Source organism: Labrus mixtus, chromosome 5, assembly GCF_963584025.1.
Source record: "Labrus mixtus chromosome 5, fLabMix1.1, whole genome shotgun sequence".
Lineage (NCBI taxonomy): Eukaryota > Metazoa > Chordata > Actinopteri > Labriformes > Labridae > Labrus > Labrus mixtus.
The window spans coordinates 18,701,598-18,722,481 of record NC_083616.1 but is presented as its reverse complement, the minus strand read 5'-3'; the positions used below and the strand labels follow the sequence as shown (position 1 = coordinate 18,722,481).

Below are 20,884 nucleotides of genomic sequence, written 5' to 3'. Positions count from 1 at the left end.
TTCTCCACTCTTTTGTGGATGTTGTCATTCCACTGGACTACACATAGCATTTATATAAAGGCAAATATTCTCATAATAACGTCGTGTAGCAGACTCTGTTGCTTCGGCCGCTACTTCCGTGTTGTTTATTTACGTCACGTCTTACCTCTGGAAATCCCCCGCCCCCCCTCCCCTCTGACAGGGAAAGTCCCCCGCTGTGAGGAGCATATGTGAACGGCTAGGTCGGGAGAATCTCCGTAGCGGTCCTCCTGTAATTATCTAGATACTATCTGGAGTGCATATGTGAAAACGACTTAACTATGTAACATTGCTGGCCTATTATCGCTGCCTATTTTTTGTTATCTAGACAAAGGGTTTAAAATTCCTTTTATATACTGTATATCAGGACTACTAAACAACAATCCACTATGTTTGGACTGCTGTCACTGCTGGAGAACATCAGATGGGTGAAACTAATGGTTTTAATGAGGGAAAGTTTTGTCAGTTCCAGCACCTTGCTGAATCAATGATCAACCCTGTTCTCACAGTGAAAAGCCTACATTGATTTTCTCATGAACTTAACAAACAAAAATACCTATAATTTATGGAGACTGACATGATGTGTAGAAAATCAACACTTGGTGAAATTTTCCAACAACAGAACTCAGGCACTTAAAAAAAGAGGGCAAGAAAGCAGCTACCTTGATCAGAACTATATCAGATTCCTGATTTATTCCTGTGTTGTCACCTAACATATTATATCTTGATTTTGTGAATACTGACCAATAAGGTGTTCCCACAAAGGAGTTGGCAGGTGAGGCAATGGAGGCAGAGCCAAAGTCGGCCAGTTTGACCTGACCCAGCTCAGTCAGCAGGATGTTACCAGCTTTCACATCTCTGGATGAGGAACGAAAGATGAAGAGAGTTGGAACATAGAAAGCATACAGTTTTGGAAAACCAGCCAAGAAAAACCTTCTCCGCTCCATTATATCTAAGACATTATACTTCTATTTTATTATACAGGTCTCTAGTGTGATGCATATTGTCACAAACCATAGACATCATTACATTTATGCAATAAGTGGTGTTGGACAGTAAAAGGCTTCATATGGTGCCTTTATTAGACGCTAATCATATTGTCAGCCTTATGAAGATACAATAATACTGTAGACACCAGAGAGACAGGAGGGTTGTTACCTCCTCACGGTAATGTTTGAGAAGGATAAATTGTAAGTACAGACGTGAGCTTTTACAGCTTAATGAGAAACCCCTGCAATAAAGGGAGAACACGAGTGTCTCTCATCTCATGTTATCGTGCTTTTGCTCAAGTCCTGTTGGGAAACAAACTGACTCACCTGTGAATCATATTATGGGAATGTAGATAAGCCAGTCCTAACAAGGCACCGTGGGTAATGGCAGCAATTTCCAACTCTTGGAGCGGCTTCTTATGAACTTGTGGAGGAATAAATAAAGGGAAATTTAGTTCAAACTCTTTAAACACTTTGAATACATTATAAAATTAATCATAGTAGTCCATAGTATGACTACAACATAAATAAACCTTCTGCATATAGCTGTGTAGTGTGGACCTCATATCTGATCAAGGGCCTGGTAACTAAAACACATAATCAGATTCTTGGTATTAAAAGTGTCCTGCTTCTACAGCATAACAACATATTCTCAAGGAAGATTTAATTTGTGGTTTTTTGTATCTTTATTTGAGAGACAGGACAGTGGATAGAGTCGCAAATCGGGGAGCAAAAGTGGAGAATGACATGCAGGAAAGTAGCCATCCACAGGTCGGATTCAAACCTGGGCCACTCCCTTCGAGGTAAACAGCCTCTATACTATGGGAACACAAACTAACCATGCGGCCACTGGCGCCTCAAGAGCACAGTTTAGATATTCACTCCCTGTGGACCGTTTTCAGAAACAGAGCGAGTGCATGCCTTGGCAAAAGGTCACAGCACAACTATGACTGAGAAAAAGGCCAAGAGAAAACACCAAAAAAAAAAAAACAGGCCAACTGTCATGACCGTGAATCTGCGTCAGTGACTAGTACACACATAGGTGCCTAAAATAACACATACGGTTTAAGTCAGGACCGCTTGGAGGGTAAACAGTAAGGAGGTCAAGCATTTTATACTGGAGGATGTTCTTTGGCCTTTGGAAGCGGTAGTTAAGCTTGAAACTAAAATCAAAGCACCCAGATATGGCAGAATCAAATATCCAGGGAATAAACCACAGAACATGAGGGTTTAAATTGGAAATGCAGTCATCTGGTGGAAGGCAATTCCTCATACCTAGAAAGTGTAGCTAAACCTCAAGAACCAAGGTCATAAATTCAAACCTACAGACACAGACTCTTTGTGGGTTATCGTGACTACTGCATGTCAAGCGTCATGGCTGTAAGTGGGATTCTCTCAATGTTTTGCTCTGGTAGTATGCCAGTGTCTCCATGCTCAAATACTAGATGATCTTTAAAGGAGTGGTTTGACAACTTGGGAATTGTGCTACTTAATATGTCTTCCCTTGAAGTGATATATGTTAGCTAGCATAGCTCTGTTAGCCTATTTTAGCATAAAGTCTGGGATTAAGATGAAACATTTGTGTGGTTCCATCTAAAAGTAACCAACGAAATCAGCCTTTCTCCTCTAAGGCTCACTAATCAACACTTTAAATGTTTTAATCTGTAGAATAAACCAAATTAAAGCAAATCTGTTTTTTTTTAGGTTGTTTAGGGGCCTTTTCCAGGTCGGGAAATTTTTTTTATAAACACCCTGACACACACAATAAAGGTGCTTTGTAAATGTGTGTATATTTGTGTGTTTGTGCTCACATTAAACATTAATAAACACTTACCCTCTAGTAAATCTGATGCAGAGCCCAGGCAGTACTCCATCACCAGCTAAAAAAGTATACAGTTACAGCTGAATAAATAATCATTCACAAAATCTTCTTTACAAAAATCTTGAGGTCAAGTTTGTGCAAAATCAAAGTTGTTTTAGGACTGCCAACTTGTCACATTCTGATGCTTGCAATGAATGTAGTACTTATTACAACATATGCAGAGAAACAGTAGTCTGCAGCGAGGAGAGGAGAAAAATAAATACAATGTAGGAGGAAAAGAATCAGACAAAGAGGAAGGGAGGAAAGAGATGAAGCTAACAATATTGCAAGACTGATACAAAGATAGAAACAAAAAAAGGGTAGGAAGGATCCACTCACCCAGGCAGTGTTGTCTTTCAAGTAGCATCCTTTGTACTCAATTGTGTTTGGGTGTCGCAGCTGTCCCAAAAACTTGACCTCCTTTATGATATCCTGCCACTTCTGCCAAGAACCAAGCCAGACACACAGATGGTTACACACTAAAGGTACAATCACAGGAACCCTTTAGGAGGCATTGCTGTGACTTTGATTGCAATGGTGCAGCTGGCCTTTCTGTTGTAACCACTTAAATGGACATTATGCATCAGATACTATCATATATAGATAGGCACAATATTCATTAGCAGTGAAGCCAGAATAAATAAAAATCAGAGTGATTAAATTAAAAAAAATGCATTGATAAGCAACCAAATAGCCTCAGGTAATTAAAGCAGTGTTGTCAAGAGTCACACTCTTGCATGACATTGATAAAAGACATCACTCACAGTTTAAAAAAAAAAAAGAGAGGTTAATGTACTGCAGAGATGTGGAATAGTGAATTGTGAAAGCTGTGATCACACATATTGCTCCTTCTAAAATAATCTTCAGCATAAACCTTTTCTGTGCCTGAGGGAAGCACATGTTTTCGTGCAAACTTTGCTTCTGGTGGTGGGTAATTATTTTTAATCATTTTCACATTATCTCTGTTCCTTCAGGGTAATTAAGCCCCACAAACGAGACTGTTGCACAAGCTACTGTAGTGTCAACATTTTGGGTGACTATCATCAGAGAATGACATGATGCAGTTTTTTTTTGTAATTGAGCTCCTGCTTTCAGTGACAATAGATCTATGTCAGAAAAACTAAATAAATCAAATGAGACTGTCTAAACTAACTTCCTGTTAGTATGAGATAACCACCAAATTGAGTTGATATTTTTACAGTAGCATTTGTTTTTTAAAATACTTTTTCTTACCTCTGCAGTCTGCTTGCCATTATAGGACATCTTTTTGATGGCCACCACCTCGTTGGAGTAGGAGTTACGTGCCTTAAGTGGAAAACAGAGGGATAAGAATGTACTAGAGACTCTCACAAAATAACAACTTTTCAAAATGTATTTCTGTCCCCTGGCAATAGGAATCGTCTGCAATTATTACAACTGTGTATATTGTAATTTATTACATACTTTTACACATGCCTTTACTCATGGGTACTGACAGCAGCTATTGAGTTTGTTGACGATACACAGAGAGACATGTATATCTGTTTTTGTAAAGCGTTGTTATAGAGCTTTATAAACAATGTAATAAATGTTAATGTACGACTTATGACATGACATGAGTTGCTTTTCTTAGCACTTTGCTTTAACTCCCCTTTTCAACATTCATAATGGTTACCCTGAGGTGAGCTGGATAAATTATCTACATGCAAAACACTATCACAAGCACAAAGCAAATCATGTACAACGCAGTGACAGTGCAAAAACATATTCTCTCATTTGAATTTAAACAAATTTCCACCTGATCAAAGCACTAAGCAACATGATTAGAGGAAGCCTGCAGGTTAATGATGTGTGGTTATTCTGCAGCTACTGTAAGTGTTTGAATTCTCTGTGCACATCCACATTGCCATGCTAAACCCATGGTGTTAACCTCAAAGGCTTTTGCCCTCATGGACAGCTCCGCAGCGGCTCAGCCTAAGCCCTTATCTCGGCTTCATCCCACTTACAAATGAATGGGAATTTCATGTCGAGATTCAAATGGAATTACAGTAACAGCAGGCAACACAGTATTCCCATTTGACTTTTTTTCAGATTCATTCGATCCATATGATTGCTTGTCAGTTCGTGTATAAAAGTATTTCCCCCTGGTTTAGTTTATAGAAACTTGGCTATAGAGAAAAGGGGAAAACAAACATGGAATGCTGAAATATTGAAATTCATTCAGACTAATTGTCATTGCAAGAGAAAAGGCAGTGTATCAATAATTACAATAGGCTAATTTATCCAGCATTAGTTATAGTGCTGAGTTCAAATCCCTAGATGATAGGCCCGCAAACTCAGCAGGGGGAATTCCCCTTGGTCTCTTCTATTATGGAGTTCCTCCTTAATCTCCCCATGCATAAACTATGGCTGCACATGAAACTTAATTAATTTATTTACTATGCATGCACATAGAGTACGAGAATACGAACACATTTATGGACGTAGTCAGTGTACCTCCCTGTCTTCATGCAATGAACTTGCAGCTATATTTTAAAGTTAAGCTGTATATGTAGGATATATACTCCTTAGATGTTTGAAAACAAAATCAAAGTGCTGTAAAATTACGGCTTATACTACTAACTGTATCAGTGTTTAGTACAGTTGTCTAACTACAAAAATAACCAAAGTTTCCTGTGTGTGAATTCCCAGTTTCAATTAAACTTCTGTGTCCTCAAACTGGCTAGCTGCAATAATCCAGATTAGGGAAACTGAGATAAATATCATATTTTCATGTGTGCAGGCATCAATTGTTAGCAATAATCTTAATAGGCAGGGAGTTGTTTGCAACCCTTTGTTTTGCCATGGGTTTTGCCTCTCAGGAAAAATCAGGACTAGTCATCCTTCTGACTGATGGTTATTGGGACTGTACACAGATTGTGATGATGACTTTTCTGCAGGAAAACTGCAAATTAACATAATCAAACACTAGAATTCTTATCAGGTTTCTTGTTTAAAGAAACTAACTCATAATTTTATATGAATGAAATTAATTCATTCCATTAACAATGTCATGATTAACATTTAATGAAAATAGATATGAAACCTCTTATATTTGTAAGCATATCCATAATTCCAATGATTACATTTAGGAGAAAGCGGTCTGATAAACTGTTATGGGCTGCTTTCACCAATGCTGCTCAGGCTAACAGCCATCGCTAGCTGTGAACCAGTTGTAATGCCAACAGAATAAGTGTGTCAGTGAGCACAGAGCTGGCATCAGGGCAGGATTTAGTCGCACATTGAAGACTGTTAGCCAGACGGACATTGGCACTATGGCTACTAGTAATGTATTGGGTCACTGTCTATGTGTGTGTCTGTGTCTGTGTGTGTGTGTTTGTCTGTAAATGACATAGGGATAGAAGAGGATCATAAAGCCCTCCCTGCCAAGAAAATCCTGCCCCACTGAGAAAATCCTGCCCCACTGTCTGCAGCTCCTGCTTTCTATAGCAAGAAACAGCTGTCTAAGGAGGGAGGGAGGAGGCTTTATTGCCCCCAGCCCTACATCTGGAAGAGAAGAGATAGATGAGGAGAGGAGACGAGGCAAGAGGAGAGGAGACTAGAGGAGAGGAATAACCGAGGAGGAAAGATGAAGAGAGGAATGAACTGACTATGACAGGCGAAGGAGAAGCAAAATGGAGAGTAGAGAGATGTAGCATGCTTTCACCCCCCCCTCGACTCAGCTTTAGAATCAAAGGCTTGATGGGTAATTAGTGATGATGAGAGTAATAAGAAAGGCTACAGAGAAAGTGCTGCGAGGGAATCTGTTTCCACTTAATTGCATTCAAAGAGCTCATAATGTAGCAGGGGTTACTCTTACAACGAGTACAAATCAGTTAATCAATAAATGAATATGTGGGGTAACTAATTAATATATATACCGTAAATCATAGCTATACTTATGTATTAATAATTATCATCTAGTAAGGAGCCCCTCATTCATATTTTGTCTATATAATACAAATTCCACGACCAACTGTATCACTATTACAGCTTTGTTGATTTACTCTCCATGGGATAATGTGTGGAGCTTTTCAGTTTTTAAAGTTATTATGGCCATGAAAATGGCTTAAGACAATTTTCTCATTAAATATCCAATGCAACCAAGGATGTTGGATGTTGAACGTGAGAGTTGTGCAATATGTCAATATGCAGCAGCTGTAAGAGGGTGTTTATGTATGTGCAAATTGTATCATGGAAGTGTTGTTTTTCTGTGCCATGTGTGTGTTTTTATATGCAGTAACTATGATTTGTTCCCTCTGAGTTAAGAGCAAAACATTTATGTTAGGTATATTAAAGTGTATTTTATGTCATCTTATCCAGTCTTAGTTTATATTGTCTTCTAAATTAGTTGAACAAAAAACATTTGTTGAATGGTTTAATTACAGTTTAGATTAAGTCCTTCAAACTGTGTTTAAAACCTTAACAAAGCACTTACAAAGTAGACGGCCCCAAAGCTGCCATGTCCGATCTCATGCAGGTCACAGAAGACGTCCTCAGGGTCATCTTTAAAAAAGAGGTCGGCCAGCTCGGGGTCCTTCGGCACCCCTTTCCGTGTGGACGACGGCATTATGAGCTGGACATGGGCTAGGCCTCAGGTACCTTGCTCACATACACACTGCTGTTGCTGCTGCTTCTGCCTCCACCAGATGTCCACGACGGGCCCGGCATTGGCCAGCTAGACATAGAAGAGGGAAGAGGACAGATTATGATCTGATGATGTTTTTATTGGTGTGCACTGAGGTGGACAAGATTGTGACATTTGAGTCATTTCCACTAACTCTGCAGAACCTTTTAATTTGACACCAAGCTGTCGACGGGAAACTTAAACAGTTCACTACCTCTGTAAAAAAGAAAAGTTATATGATCCAAGTAAGAACATTTAAAAACATTTATAAAAATATGAAATATTACAACATTTATGAAAAGGATTAAGAGTGAAACAATTTATTATTTATGAGGTTGACGAGTAATATAAATTAGAGCATTTAAAGCAGTGACACACACGCAACAACTCAGGTTTTCATATCCTCTCGACACTGTTTGATCTAATGCTGCTTCAAAAGCCCTCGAAAGAATGCCCAAATGTGTGTGTGAGCATGTTTTGAGTGTGTGTATGTCTATGTAAGTCAGGCTTTCTATGACTGTGGTTCTGTGTCTCATAGACAGTTCATAGGTGATAAGCAGGAAAAAAGACAGTCATATGATGACTGCTAGCTGTCTGGTCCTGCTCATATAAGTCACAGTCACACTTGCTCATGCAAACACACACACATACAAACATATAAACTCATACACACACTCGTACACAGCCAGACAGACACACACTTGACAGCTGAAGCTGAGTCACTGATGCATCATGTCCACAAATGCACAGTGTAACAGTTGCCTGTGTGCGTGCAGACACACACGCTAACACTAAATGTTTTGTATCAAAAGGCTGCAGCCGGGTTGTCAAGCGTGTATGCATCCCGGACACCCTGCTCCAGTTAGCTTCACTGCACATGCATCACATAGTCGCACACATGCATACAGACACACACCATCTCTCTCACTTTTTGTCTCTTCCCCTCTCTCTCCCTCTGTTTCTGTCTTCCATGAAATCTCTGTGCACATCAGCCAGATGCAGCAAGCAAATCTGGCTCCAAAGGCCAGCCCCACACAGAGCAGGCTGACATACAGGCAGAGGCAGCAAGACACAATGGCACACAGGCCAAGACACTAAGCATCAGCATCACCCTAATCCCTTGCTCTTAGAGGGATCTAAGCCATCACATCCACTCCAAAAATATCAGTCTTAAAGGCAAAGTCCTGTGCCCTCTGTTCCATGGCACCAGAAGCATAAAGATGAAGTCTCTAGGCTTTGGGGGGCTTCTAAAGCTGCACTCTTTCATTGAGGATTCAAGCAATAAGTTTACTGGAATTATTGAGATTATTCCCCTCGTGTCAACATGATAGTAATTTTCTGTTAGAAATATCTGCACATTGCGCTTTAAAGCTCAATTATAGCCTTAAAGTGACTTTGTTCCCTCAAGTAACTTGCTCTACCCAAAACTGAGTCCAAATCTGAGTCAGTACAGTTTATACTGTACCTTGGGTTAGGGTGTGATATTGTTTCAACATGGAGCCACGGAGGTGCTTTTTATTGTGAAGTATGAAAATTCTCTCCTTCAACTATTTACTTTATTTAAGATTAGAGAAGCTGTTTACAGAAACTGTAAATGTGTCACTGCAGCGAATATTACGAAACTAAACACTATTTTAAACTGTTATAAGCTGACGGGACAAAGGAAACTCTCCAGAGAGGACTGATAAACTTTAAGTATCTAGACTTATCTTTAAGTATCTAGTATTGAGTATGTAGATGAAGATTGACAGCCGTAGTCTGAACCTTGGCTGACTGTTTTGGACCTTTTGTATGTGTAATGCACGATTCTGAGTTAAGACACAAGTCCTAAAAACCAAATAACATGGAAAGGTTCAGCATTAGATGTTTGAGGGGCAGTCATACAAGACACAGATGTTGAGTGTGTTAAACATAATCTGCTACAGTCAGTTATCTAGTAACTTCTAGTATGTGAAACATTATTCGTGCTTGTTAAACAAACAATGCCTTACGATCTTACTGTGTAATAACGTATAGATAACGGAAGGAAGTTCATGTAAAAACTACAAACTTTTCCATATTTGCTGTCAAATTTCCCATACACTTAAGCAAACCCTCACCCTCTGAATTGACAGTCAGTCTCACCTGAGCTGCATTGCTGGAGGTTTCTTATCACTTTGCTTGTGCTGTTGTATAAAGACAGTGATTGGCTTTACATCTGTATGAAATGCAACTAAATTTGGTTAACATTGAATCTTAGGCTTTAGAGAGGTACACAGATTTCCACACCTTCAGCACAGAAATATCAATAAACCCTCCTTAACAAACTTCAATGTGAGTGAAGTTAAGGGCCCTGACACACCACGCAGACGGCAAAGAACTAGTGGTGAAGAAGGCCGCCTGTGGCGTCGGCGCCTTTTGTCTTGGCCAAAAAGAACACACCTCAAAGACTACAGCCGACAGCCAACCACCACGTACGTTCTGCGCATGCGTGAGAGGCAATAACTCTCCATGCCAGCAGGCTGTGGTAGTCTGTAATCGTCATTCCAAAAAGTGGAAACCGGAAGAGAACAAGGAAGAACGCGGATAAATAAACGGTTGTTGTGATACAGAAGACAAGTTTCTCACCGCTGTTGCTCGTTATATAGGTACTTCTAATCGAGAATAATGTCTGATAAAAAGTTGAAAATGGCACTGGTGTTGTCAGCCCTTGGTCTTTTATTAGTGGCACAAGAAAATAAGAGACGCTTCCTTGTTTCTTCTCGTGCACTGGCTCTCCTGTTTCGGTTAGCTGAACAGCCAATCAGAGAGATTCCTACCCCCAACCACGCCGGCGACAGCTCACACCGATTCAACATGTGGAATCGGCCAAAAAAAGCCCAACTGGGGCCTAAGGGTAGTGACGGAGCTGGACACAACGCAAAAACTAGGGTGACGACCGATCACCGACGGCCGACGGTCTCCTTGGTGTGTCAGGGCCTTAAGAAAACTGGGGAAATCTGTTTTTGAGAGGAGGGGAACAAAACAAATATACTAACCTAGAAGTTGTAAAATACAAGACATGCAGAACATTCAAGGTCTGAAGTAGGGCCTAACACTTCAGTATATTCCTACCCTAAATAACAACATATTTTTATTCTATACTTTTTAATTGTTTCTTTTATCTTACTCTATTGAAGTTGTCAACAGGAACAGTGCTGTTCTATAGCTACTTAGTATTTTTGCCTTAGTCCTTTGCTATTTTCTTTGCACCAAAACACTAAGTCAAATTCCTTGTAGGTAAGTGTAAATATACTTGGCAAAAAAACCCAAATCTGATTCTGATTTCATTTGTAACTTAGGGAATACTAATGATAGGCTTAAGGATGTGATTTTGAAGTCAGGGATATCTTTATTTCCATAAGCTATTATCACCTCAACAGGTGAAGGCAGTGTGATGGCCAAATACAAGGAAACATTTGCTTCCTACTTGTGAACCTCAGCTTATGGAAGTGTTCTCTAAAGCAAGATGCTTTATAAAGCTACAACATCACATCTCAGCTTTGGGAATCACAGCCAGTTAAACTATACCCTGACTAAAGCGGACTAAAGCTAATTTCATGGCATAAGGCTTCGATTTCTCTCTAAGAATGCCAAGGGACGTGCTTGGAAATCACGGTGGGGTTGTCACATGAACATCAGGCATGGTTTCAGTTCAGCCGCTTACATAATGTGAAAGATCACATATACAGGCTTACATGCTCACCACCTCAAGGCATTTTGAGAAGCATGAAACCCCTCAGCTAAGACATCCACGCCTGTGATGGAGGTGTGACTAATGATGAATGAATAGCAGAGTACAGCAAAGCAATGTGACTGTAGCTATACAGTATATACACAACCTGTAGGTTGCAGGGTCCTACACATAATAGTTGTGGTATGAAGGAGTTAAATGAAAAGCACTGCTATAAAGTATTAGAAATGTTGCTTTTTAGGTTTTTCTTTCATGCATCATGGACCTGTACTTGTCCACACACACACACACACACACACACAGGTTCAATACAGACCTACAGAGTCAGAGACCCTTTTTACTTAAAAAATAATTTAAAAGAAGATCTAAAGCCCAATGATGGAAGGATTTGATGAAGGAGTAAAAAAGATGGATATAAATGGAACAAATGAACACTGAAGCCATGTGATCCCTCTGGAGACTCTGCACACCTCCCTCTCACCCTGATTTTCACTCTTCCTCCTCCTCTCATTTCTTCTATTAGATGTGTGAAGTGATGCAATGTATCAACAACAGGTTGTAACATGGTAGGCTTGCTAAAGCTGTTACTAGTCCAGCAAAGCACTGTGTTTGGACAGTCTGCTAGGAGCATGTGTATATATGTGTGTGTGTGTGTGTGTGTGTGTGTGTGGTTACTTTGGATCTGTAAATGGTATTGTGACTAACAGAGAGCTGATTAGGGAAATGGCTTAGAAAGATTAAATGCGAGTGTGTGTGTGTGTGTGTGTGTGTGTGTGTGTGTGTGTATGTGTGTGTGTGTGAATTCTTTGCTACATGTGCATTACTACAAATCCATGCCTGACATTGTACTTATGTGCAGGTGTGCATGAGGTGCTCTGGTGAGTAAATGAGACGGCATGTGTGGGGGTTACTGTGATGGTGCTACAAGATTTGCTGTTTACAGTAACAATGTATCATAAAAACAAATTATATGTAAAAGAGATTTATGCTTTTCTGGCCCGACTACATACACGCACACACTCTAGGATCAAATATTTTTGGGAGGATATTAAAAAAGGATTTCATACAGAAAGTCTTTAAAACGATAATCTCAAAGTTTTGACAATTTCTAAATGGATCATGAATTTAGTGTTTCCCTGCATGGGATTCTGACTGCATCAAAAAGAACCCCATAAACAGAGAAAGGCTGAGATCCAATATTTCAAATAGGCTAGTACTGCATTGTAAAAGACACACATACCTATCTTGAGACGAGAAGTTGTATCTGTACATGAACATATGCAATCATATACATGTGTTGAATGTGGGCCAAAGTTCAACATGCGCAGCTACACAAGAAAGACAAGGAGAATGTACTAACAAACTACACAGTCCCACCCCCAGGCTTCCTGTTTGTGCAGTTATTACTAATTGATGTACCAACATGTTGTTGCAGGACCAAGTCCATCAGGCTGCTGGATATGGCTGCATACCATGTGACACACCAGACATATTTAAATGGGACACTGCATGCATTGTATTTTAATAGCAATTGAATAGGAGAAAGAATTATACACAATGGAAATGTGGAAACAAATATATAGCTTACTCCTGTTCTAATTTTTTACTAAATCAGGGTTTACCTAGATGTTCAGGTTGTGAAAAAAAATCTAATCATTGATTCAGTTTAAAATAGTTAGTAGTTTAAAGATTCAAGTTCTTGTAAATGCTGCAGCCAGGGATGGTTTAATTTGTATCTATTTTTGTGAGTGCAAGGTTGACACATAGGAGACAAAGGAGAGAACATTCAACGAAGTCATTCTCTAAATGCTTTTATGGACGATAAAAATGCATGAAAATATTCCATCAGTGAGTAATTTTAAATTTTTGATTAATTCTTTCAGTTCTCTAACACTTTGCTCTCCTATTTGTAACTCAGTTCTTTTATCAACTTCTTTAAAGAAAAGCTTTGATCAATAAGAAAATCAGAATTTCATATCCCTCATTTTTCTCATTTAGCATTGTCTCCTGGGCTTGCTATAATCTATTCAAATCCCATGAGAGCATTAGTGAAGTGCAGTGACTGCGTATGCTTCTATACATTCTATATGGTAGGAAAGTATGCTCTTGTGTATTGGTGTTTATATTTGAAGAAATACTGTACATGTACAGGTTAAGCAAGAAAATATTTCTGCCATGCCAGCGAGAGGGATGGAGTGTCCATATGTGTGTGTCAGTGATGTGTGTGTTTGTGCGTGTATAGCCAGAGGGGCTTAACAGCTTACTGGACCCCCTACCAGCTTTAGGCAGGAACAGGAATTAGGCAGACTGTGGGAATTCTTACTGGGATTAAAATCACCAGCTCTAATCAGAAATAGAGAGAAAAAAATAACTGGTAAATCCTACAAATTGTGAGTAAAGACGTAGCATGACGGCAGTGTGCGTATAGGAGAAAAAGAATACAAATTATGTAATGATTCCGTCATGTTTTCTAATCATGTTATAGACGTTATAGAGAGCAGGCTAAGAGCTTTGGAGTCTGTGTGAATGATTCAATGTATATACTGTATATGTAGTGAGTGAGCAAATAGGCCTGTATCAAACACATTCAGGAAAAATGGAAATCCCTGCACTTTAGTAATCATGTCTAATAAAAACTTAAAGAAAGCAAGCACATAGAGCCTCAGATCTCAGCAGAATGCAGGGTCCCTTGAGAGTTTTCCATGCATGTGTGTGACGTAAATGCATGTGTGAATACCTCCTGCATGGCTTTAAATGGGTCAAAATCTTGTCAATGATATAGGCCTATAAATGCAGTTGTATTGTCTAGATTTAAGTCAACATTTTTTAAGGATAATATCTTAGAATATAAAATGTATACTACATTTTTTGGTACACTGTTTTTTCTTGTGTTTCCACCCCTCACTCTGGCTGCCTACTCTTACATTGTAACTTAAGTAGCGTGGATATGATCTCTCATGAGAGGTACACAATGCTTTATGGCACAAGGTTATGGCAAACGCCACTCTTGACAGTCAGTACAGGTGTCATGGTAGACGTAATGAAATTCAGGAGGAAGAAGGAGAGAACACACACACACAAATATATCAAATTTTCCTAAATTGTCTTTCTGTTGTTGGGCAGTGCAGTGAAGCCCTGGAAACTAGAGACACAAACTCAATGAGTACACAATGCCATTGCCCTCCAAAGAGATCTAATCAGGCAAAAAAAGTGCGAACACCTGTTCCAACTTTGACCCCACAGGGACTTAAAGCTACAATGAGCATTCTTGTGGACCTGATTTTGAAATATGACAGCCCTGGCTGGTTTGAACTTCACAGGTACTCTGCCCTCAGGGTAAGGCATGTGAGACAAAGTCCAGCCAATTGAAATCAGCCCTTGGTCGATCTATAACCCAAATTGTTCCCCTTCACCACACTCTGTCCCCACAAGCTCTTTTACCAATCAGGGTGTGACTCAACAACAAGATTTGCCCACAGCACAGAAAACTCACACATACATGCCTGGCTTCCCATTGAACCCAATCTTTGCTGTTGGCTCTGTGCGATGATGACAACCAGTTGAAAGATGTATTTTTACATTTTTGCCCAAGTCACATAAGACTAAAACTATGGACACATTTCAGCCTGCCTTCTAAAATATTTTTTAAGTAACAATCAAAATATCAGCATCTAGAGGATAATTTTGTTTACCCCTTTCAACAACAAATTTGAATTTCTTGACAAACAAAAAAATCCACAAAAAAGTCCACACTTAAACAAACTTGTTTTAGTTCAATAATGTCATAAAAAAATATCAAACCTCCAACATAAAGTATGCAACAATTAACCAGCACATTCAAATGTAAAGTTAATTCTGGACCTTTAATAATGTAAACACAAATATTCAATGTCTACTTAGCTGCATGAACAGTCAAACCCATTTATGTTGAAAAATATCAACCAAAATATCCGGCCTCTAATTTTAGGTGTCCAACAATTTACTTTTGCATATGCTCCCAACAAGCAACCCCTTATAATTGTGTGGCACAGACCAGAGAAACTTCCAGACTCCGCTTTACTTCAGTGTGACAGAGGAATGGTTAGCTATTATATAAATCAGAGAGTTGGCAGGGCAGCTAGCTTACATTTGAGGCAAATAAGACCCAATTTACAGGCAGTTGATTCTGCAAGTCCAACTCCATCATGAAAAGGAATCTGAAACTCCCACACAAATGCTGTAACTGTATAAAAAATGAAGTGCAGGGTGACTTCATTGGTCTGTCTATTGGCTGCTTTTAAGGATCAAGAATGAAGATAGAGAAGACAGCGTAAGATAGAATCATGTGTGTAACCTACCTGTGAAAATGTGTGAAGACGCTGTCCAAATAACCTGTCTCCTTCTTTGTCTACCTTCTTAGATTCAGTGCAGTGTAGACTTCTTGTCGACTTTCCCCATGGCTGGAATAATACTGTACCTGAAGTTAAAAAGAAGAAGAAACAAATAATGAACATTCATCTTCCTCGAATTTGCTAAAAAGCCACTCTAGTAGTTGGTCCTCACTGATGTCAATATGTCAGGGCTTTGGACTAAACAAGGTATTTGAAGCTTGGGGGAAAATTGGTCCGAATAAAAGAAAAAATAGTATATCAAATTCCAAACATTAAAGATCCAAAAATAATTGAGCTTTAAGTTATGTCAGCATTAGTTGCAGCCCTGAATGTGAATCTGATATGACACTTTCTTATTTTAAATGACAGTGACCATAATCTGATGAAGTCCAACTTCTGCAAATTCCTGAATGTAAGAAAAAGGTGGACCTCCCTTCTCATTTTGTCTCAAACACACAGTATGCCTTTTCAAAGAAGATCAAATGTCAAGGCTAGAATTATCTAAAAACATCTGCGCTGTAGTTTATACATTTTATATCATGTGACATGTTGTCAGATTTTAGAAGAACTTGCATGATAGCTTTACAACACAAAAAACTTGCTCACAAAATACAAAAGGAACGGCATGAAAGCAGTGTCCCTCCAGTACAAAAAAAACCATTCAAATTTCCTCACCAGTAGCAGATGGTGGAATGATTCAACACCGGCTAATGAAAACCTCTTTAATGACTAACAGTTATTATCCTCTTAACAAGACCAGGATCCAGAACCATGATCCCTTCTTTAATCAGCTTCAGAAAAGATGACACCTCCGCAACAGAAGGTTTAGAGGACATGTGGTCTCATTTATTGGAAGCATTTCCAAACTCACTGTCATTAGTAAGATCAACAAATGTGAAGTACACAAATTTAAGATCAATTAATCAATTCGAAGTGAAACAATTATCCACTTCCTAATTTAAGATACTTCTTTATTTTAAAAATCCCTTGGCACGTCTTTGTCACTGTTTTTGTCAAAGCACACCTCCAAGCTCCAGGTAGATATTGGCCATTAACTTAGAGTAAAAGCCAATCATGAAGATGATTTCTTGAGAAGAAATAAGAAGAGTGGAAAAAAAATACAATTCTGTACAAAATATCAAATTGTCAATTTATACTCAAGTTATTTTTTTTTTTATGTTGACTATCAAAGAGGCCTATGATATCATCTCAAACCAAATACAAGCCACTGAATTTAATTGAATAAAAATGGTTATATGTCCCGATCAGCTTTTTAAGCCCCCGATTCCGATTTTTTAATATTGAGAATCAGCCGATACAGAGTCCCGATCTGATACTACACTAGATGGTCCATGTTTTATTTTATTACAAAATGAATATTTGTAAACATTAAGTTACTACAAGATGTCTTCAGTTTACATTCAACTTAGTCCAGCTAGTATTGTTGTAAAACTCACATGTAAAATCTAAATTCTACTCAGAATGGTGTAAAAGCTTTGTTTACCTTTAATATTCAGTCATAAAAAAATGACAAATTCACTTAGTGCTGTTTTATAATAAATAACAAGTTAACTTGAATGCACTCGAACACACCGCAAGGACTACAGCCAACGGCCAACCAACATGTATGTTCTGCGCATGCGTGAGAGGAAATAACTCTCCGTGACAGCAGGCGGCGGTAGTCTGTAATTGTCATTCCAAAGAGGGGAAACCGGAAGAGGACGAGGAAGAGGAAGAACGCGGATAAATAAACCGTTGTTGTGATATCAGAAGACAATTCTGTCGCTCAACACTCTAATATAGGAACTTCTAATGGAGATTAATGTCTGATAAAAAGTTAAAAACGGCACTTGTATTAGTGGAACAGGAATAGAAGAGGCGCTTCCGTATTTCTTCTCGTGCACTGGCTTTCCTGTTTCGCTTAGCTGAACATCAGAGAGATTCCTACCCTCAACCGTGCCGGTTCACGCGGACTCAACAGAAGAAGCCAATTGGGGCCGATGGGTAGCGAAGGAGCTGGACACACCGCAAAAACTAGGGCGACGACCGATCACCGACGGCTGACGGTCTCCTTGGGTATGACAGCTGACGTAGACGATCAGATGAGCTGATCGGCTTCTAATTCCCGATCCCTGATCAGTTAAAAAATGCCAAAATTGGCTCCGATCCTGTACTTGACATTGGGATCGGGACATCTCTAGTTATATGGCAGATTTGTTATATTTGAAACAAATATTATATCGTGCTCCAAAGAATGGATGTATCATGTTGTGATTAAAACAGTTATTTAAATAGCCCTAATATAATTCAGGAACTATCTTCAAGATAGTTGACTACATTCAGAGACACAGGAAGCCAAAAGTCTAATCCATATTTTACATTGTAGACGTATCACACACTTGCAATGCCATTCTATTCGAGGGAAAGACCTCCTCTTTTCAGCTTAAAACATCCAGTTTATCCTCCTCCAAACAAACGAGTTCAAGGACACTACACAGAGCTGTAGACAAACACAAGATTTCACACGCACTCACCCACAAGCAACGATTCAATGTTTTGCTGTCTCCACACACACACAAGGTGTCAACGCAGTATACTCACACAAACACCCTAAAACCTAAGCTAGCTGTTTTGACTGCAGAGCGCCATCAGCCAATGGACTGTGTTTCAGTTTGATAAGCAGGTGTGTGGAGCATCATAGTGTAACAAGTGAACACAACCAGACCCTGAATTATGCATCGTCATGTACAAGACCAGCAAACACTAAAACAATCTGTAGTATAAGAGCAGACCAACATCAGGATGTACAGTTGATTCATAATTCAGATCATAAATGACCTTGTGACCGTTCTCTGAGCGGCTTTATTCCTGTGTGGAATTAAACTATAGCAGCTTTTTTTTCTTCTCTTCTACCTCTCTTTTTTATCAGTTTTTCAGCCCAGCTTCTTGTCTTTTTGGTTTCAGCCCCTCCAACATTATCCTCCTCTGTAATTTTGATTGTGCCGAGCGACAGATTGGGTGCTCAGAGGAACTGCATTCAATAAAAAAAGTAGAAGAATGGATGGAAGGATAAGAGAAGAAGGCTAAAATGTATTGTGTGCCCCTTATGAATGTCTCTGCATGATTTATAACACATACTGACACATGCATGAGCCTCTGGGGAAGTTGTTGCTGCACTTCTCAGCCTCGCTCACTCCAATGGGTTGGCATTTGTGTCCAACCAACAAGAGAAAGGTACAGATAGATCGAGAGAAAAGAGGGGAAAGTGTAAGGGTCAGAGTGTGTTAGTGTTTTTTTTTTTGTGTTTATGGGTGGCTTTAAAAGATACCACACATTGCCAAACAATAACCCTTTTCACACATACGGAAATCTCCTGAAAAACTCCGGAGATTTGGCTACCTGGAGGTTCTTTAGGCTATGTGTGAATGCAAACAGCCGCATTTTTTGCGCAGACTTTACCCGGAGTTTATCCGGCCAGACCCCTAGTATTTTATCCGCAGAATATCCGAGTGAGCTGATGTCTGAATGCGGCCGAATATACTCCGGAGGTTTTCAATTTCAGCCAATAGGAAGAGAATGATGTTTATATAGTGACCGGCTAAAGTGTCTGCACGCGACCACTACGATCTCTGAGCACGTAATTAAACGGCTGCATGATATTTTCTGTTCATCAGTATGTTGTTCTCCACTCTTCTGTGGATGTTGTCATTCCATTGGACTACACATAGCATTGATATAAAGGCAAATATTCTCATTATAACGTTGTGTAGTGGACTCTGTTGCTTCGGCCGCTACTTCCGTGTTGTTTATTTACGTCATGTCTTACCTCAGGAAATCCCCCGCCCCCCCTCCCCTCTGACAGGGAAAGTCCCCCGCTGTGAGGAGCATATGTGAACGGCTAGTTCGGGAGAATCTCCGGAGAAGTCCTCCTGTAAATATCTAGATATTATCCGGAGTGCATATGTGAAAACGGCTAATGTCAGCCAAGTATCCATTTGAGCCCTAAGAGTCTCTCTGTGTGCAGACAGCTTTTGTTCAGAGTTGCAATGATTTAAATTTGAATTTTACACTGCAGATGAGCAAAGTAGGATACTTGTGCCCTTTAAGACAGTTGTGTTTGAGGAAAAGATACAGTCAAAAAAAAAGGCTGGGGGGAAGCTGAGGAAAGATCATTTTGTTAAACACGAAGAAAAGGTGAGAGAGAAAAGGAGCTTGAAAAAAGCCACAGAAGATGTGTGTCACAAACAGCATTGTCATGAAACTAAAGGAGAGAGAGAGAATCCAAAAGAGAGTCCTGTGAGTTGTTATGGTATCCTTTAGAAATGGACTTTCAAAGCATGCAGTGACACCACCAGATCGTTTAACATAGTCCTTACTTATTTAAAGGCCTGTAGGTTTAAGGTAATGTAGTGTAGGTCTGAACTTTACAGTAGCATATATCTGTTGTACTAAAGTATCACAGACTTTATGACTAAGTTTATTAGTGCTAGAGCTAATTATAGAAATCTTGATATCCAACTGCTAACTTTCTGTTCCTCCTGTTGCATGACGAACACTTGGATATGAATCATAAATTCTGAGTCACGAGCCGTTGATTTCAGAGGCAGAAATTGGCAAATAAAACTGCTTTGACAACCTTGTATTGCATTTCTGTTCATGGGCAAAACAATCCAATTTAACAGCTTTCAGGGATTGGCAAAACAATTAATCTAGCCGTATGTGATAACTGGTATCAAGCAAGGACCCTGTCCAAGTTCAGGCCGTCTTTCGATTTAAGTTTCTCACATGAAACACTTGAAAAGTATGTGATATGTTGACTTACAGCTTTTCTGCTGTGGAGATCAATGATGACATCACTTCCTTTATGACTAGCTTGGGAATTATGTGTAAAAGTAATTATTCTCCTTTGCTAACAATGGCCAAAGAACCATTTGAGACAGTCACTCAACAAACCATCTATCCGACAGTCAAGCAAAAAGTTTGGACTTAATCTGAACAATCTTAATTAATTTCACATTTAAAGCAATGTATGCAATAAACAAATTGTTATAATTAACCCGTCTTTATTTTAACTTTGAGCCCTAATTTGCCTGATTTTAATCAATACTAATGAGTCTCAATGTCACTTCGCTGGATGATAACTGAGGGGAGCTTTTGATGAGTCACACTGGAGCTAGTTGTACTTTAAATCACATGTCCCACAGTGAAATACTGCTTTAAATAGAGCTGAGACAACTCAATACAAGGCAAATTTCACAAAAATTCTCCAGGGATGAAAATATAATAATC

General features: G+C 39.3%; 1 protein-coding gene across 3 annotated transcripts in view; it reads right to left on the bottom strand.

Moving 5' to 3' along the window:
* Positions 1-20,884, bottom strand: part of taok3a (TAO kinase 3a) — a 77,286-nt gene that overhangs the window by 26,154 nt on the left and 30,248 nt on the right. For 2 of the 3 annotated variants that reach the window (XM_061038378.1, XM_061038377.1), the window contains exons 2-8: positions 15,563-15,681; positions 7,325-7,564; positions 4,102-4,173; positions 3,208-3,309; positions 2,842-2,887; positions 1,335-1,431; positions 763-876 (exon numbers count right to left, since the gene is read on the bottom strand). In XM_061038378.1, the coding sequence (XP_060894361.1) occupies positions 763-876; positions 1,335-1,431; positions 2,842-2,887; positions 3,208-3,309; positions 4,102-4,173; positions 7,325-7,456 (563 nt within the window). In that variant the 5' untranslated portion in view covers positions 7,457-7,564; positions 15,563-15,681. The remainder of the gene's footprint in view (positions 1-762; positions 877-1,334; positions 1,432-2,841; positions 2,888-3,207; positions 3,310-4,101; positions 4,174-7,324; positions 7,565-15,562; positions 15,682-20,884) is intronic. The other variant, XM_061038376.1, reaches the window with a different exon arrangement.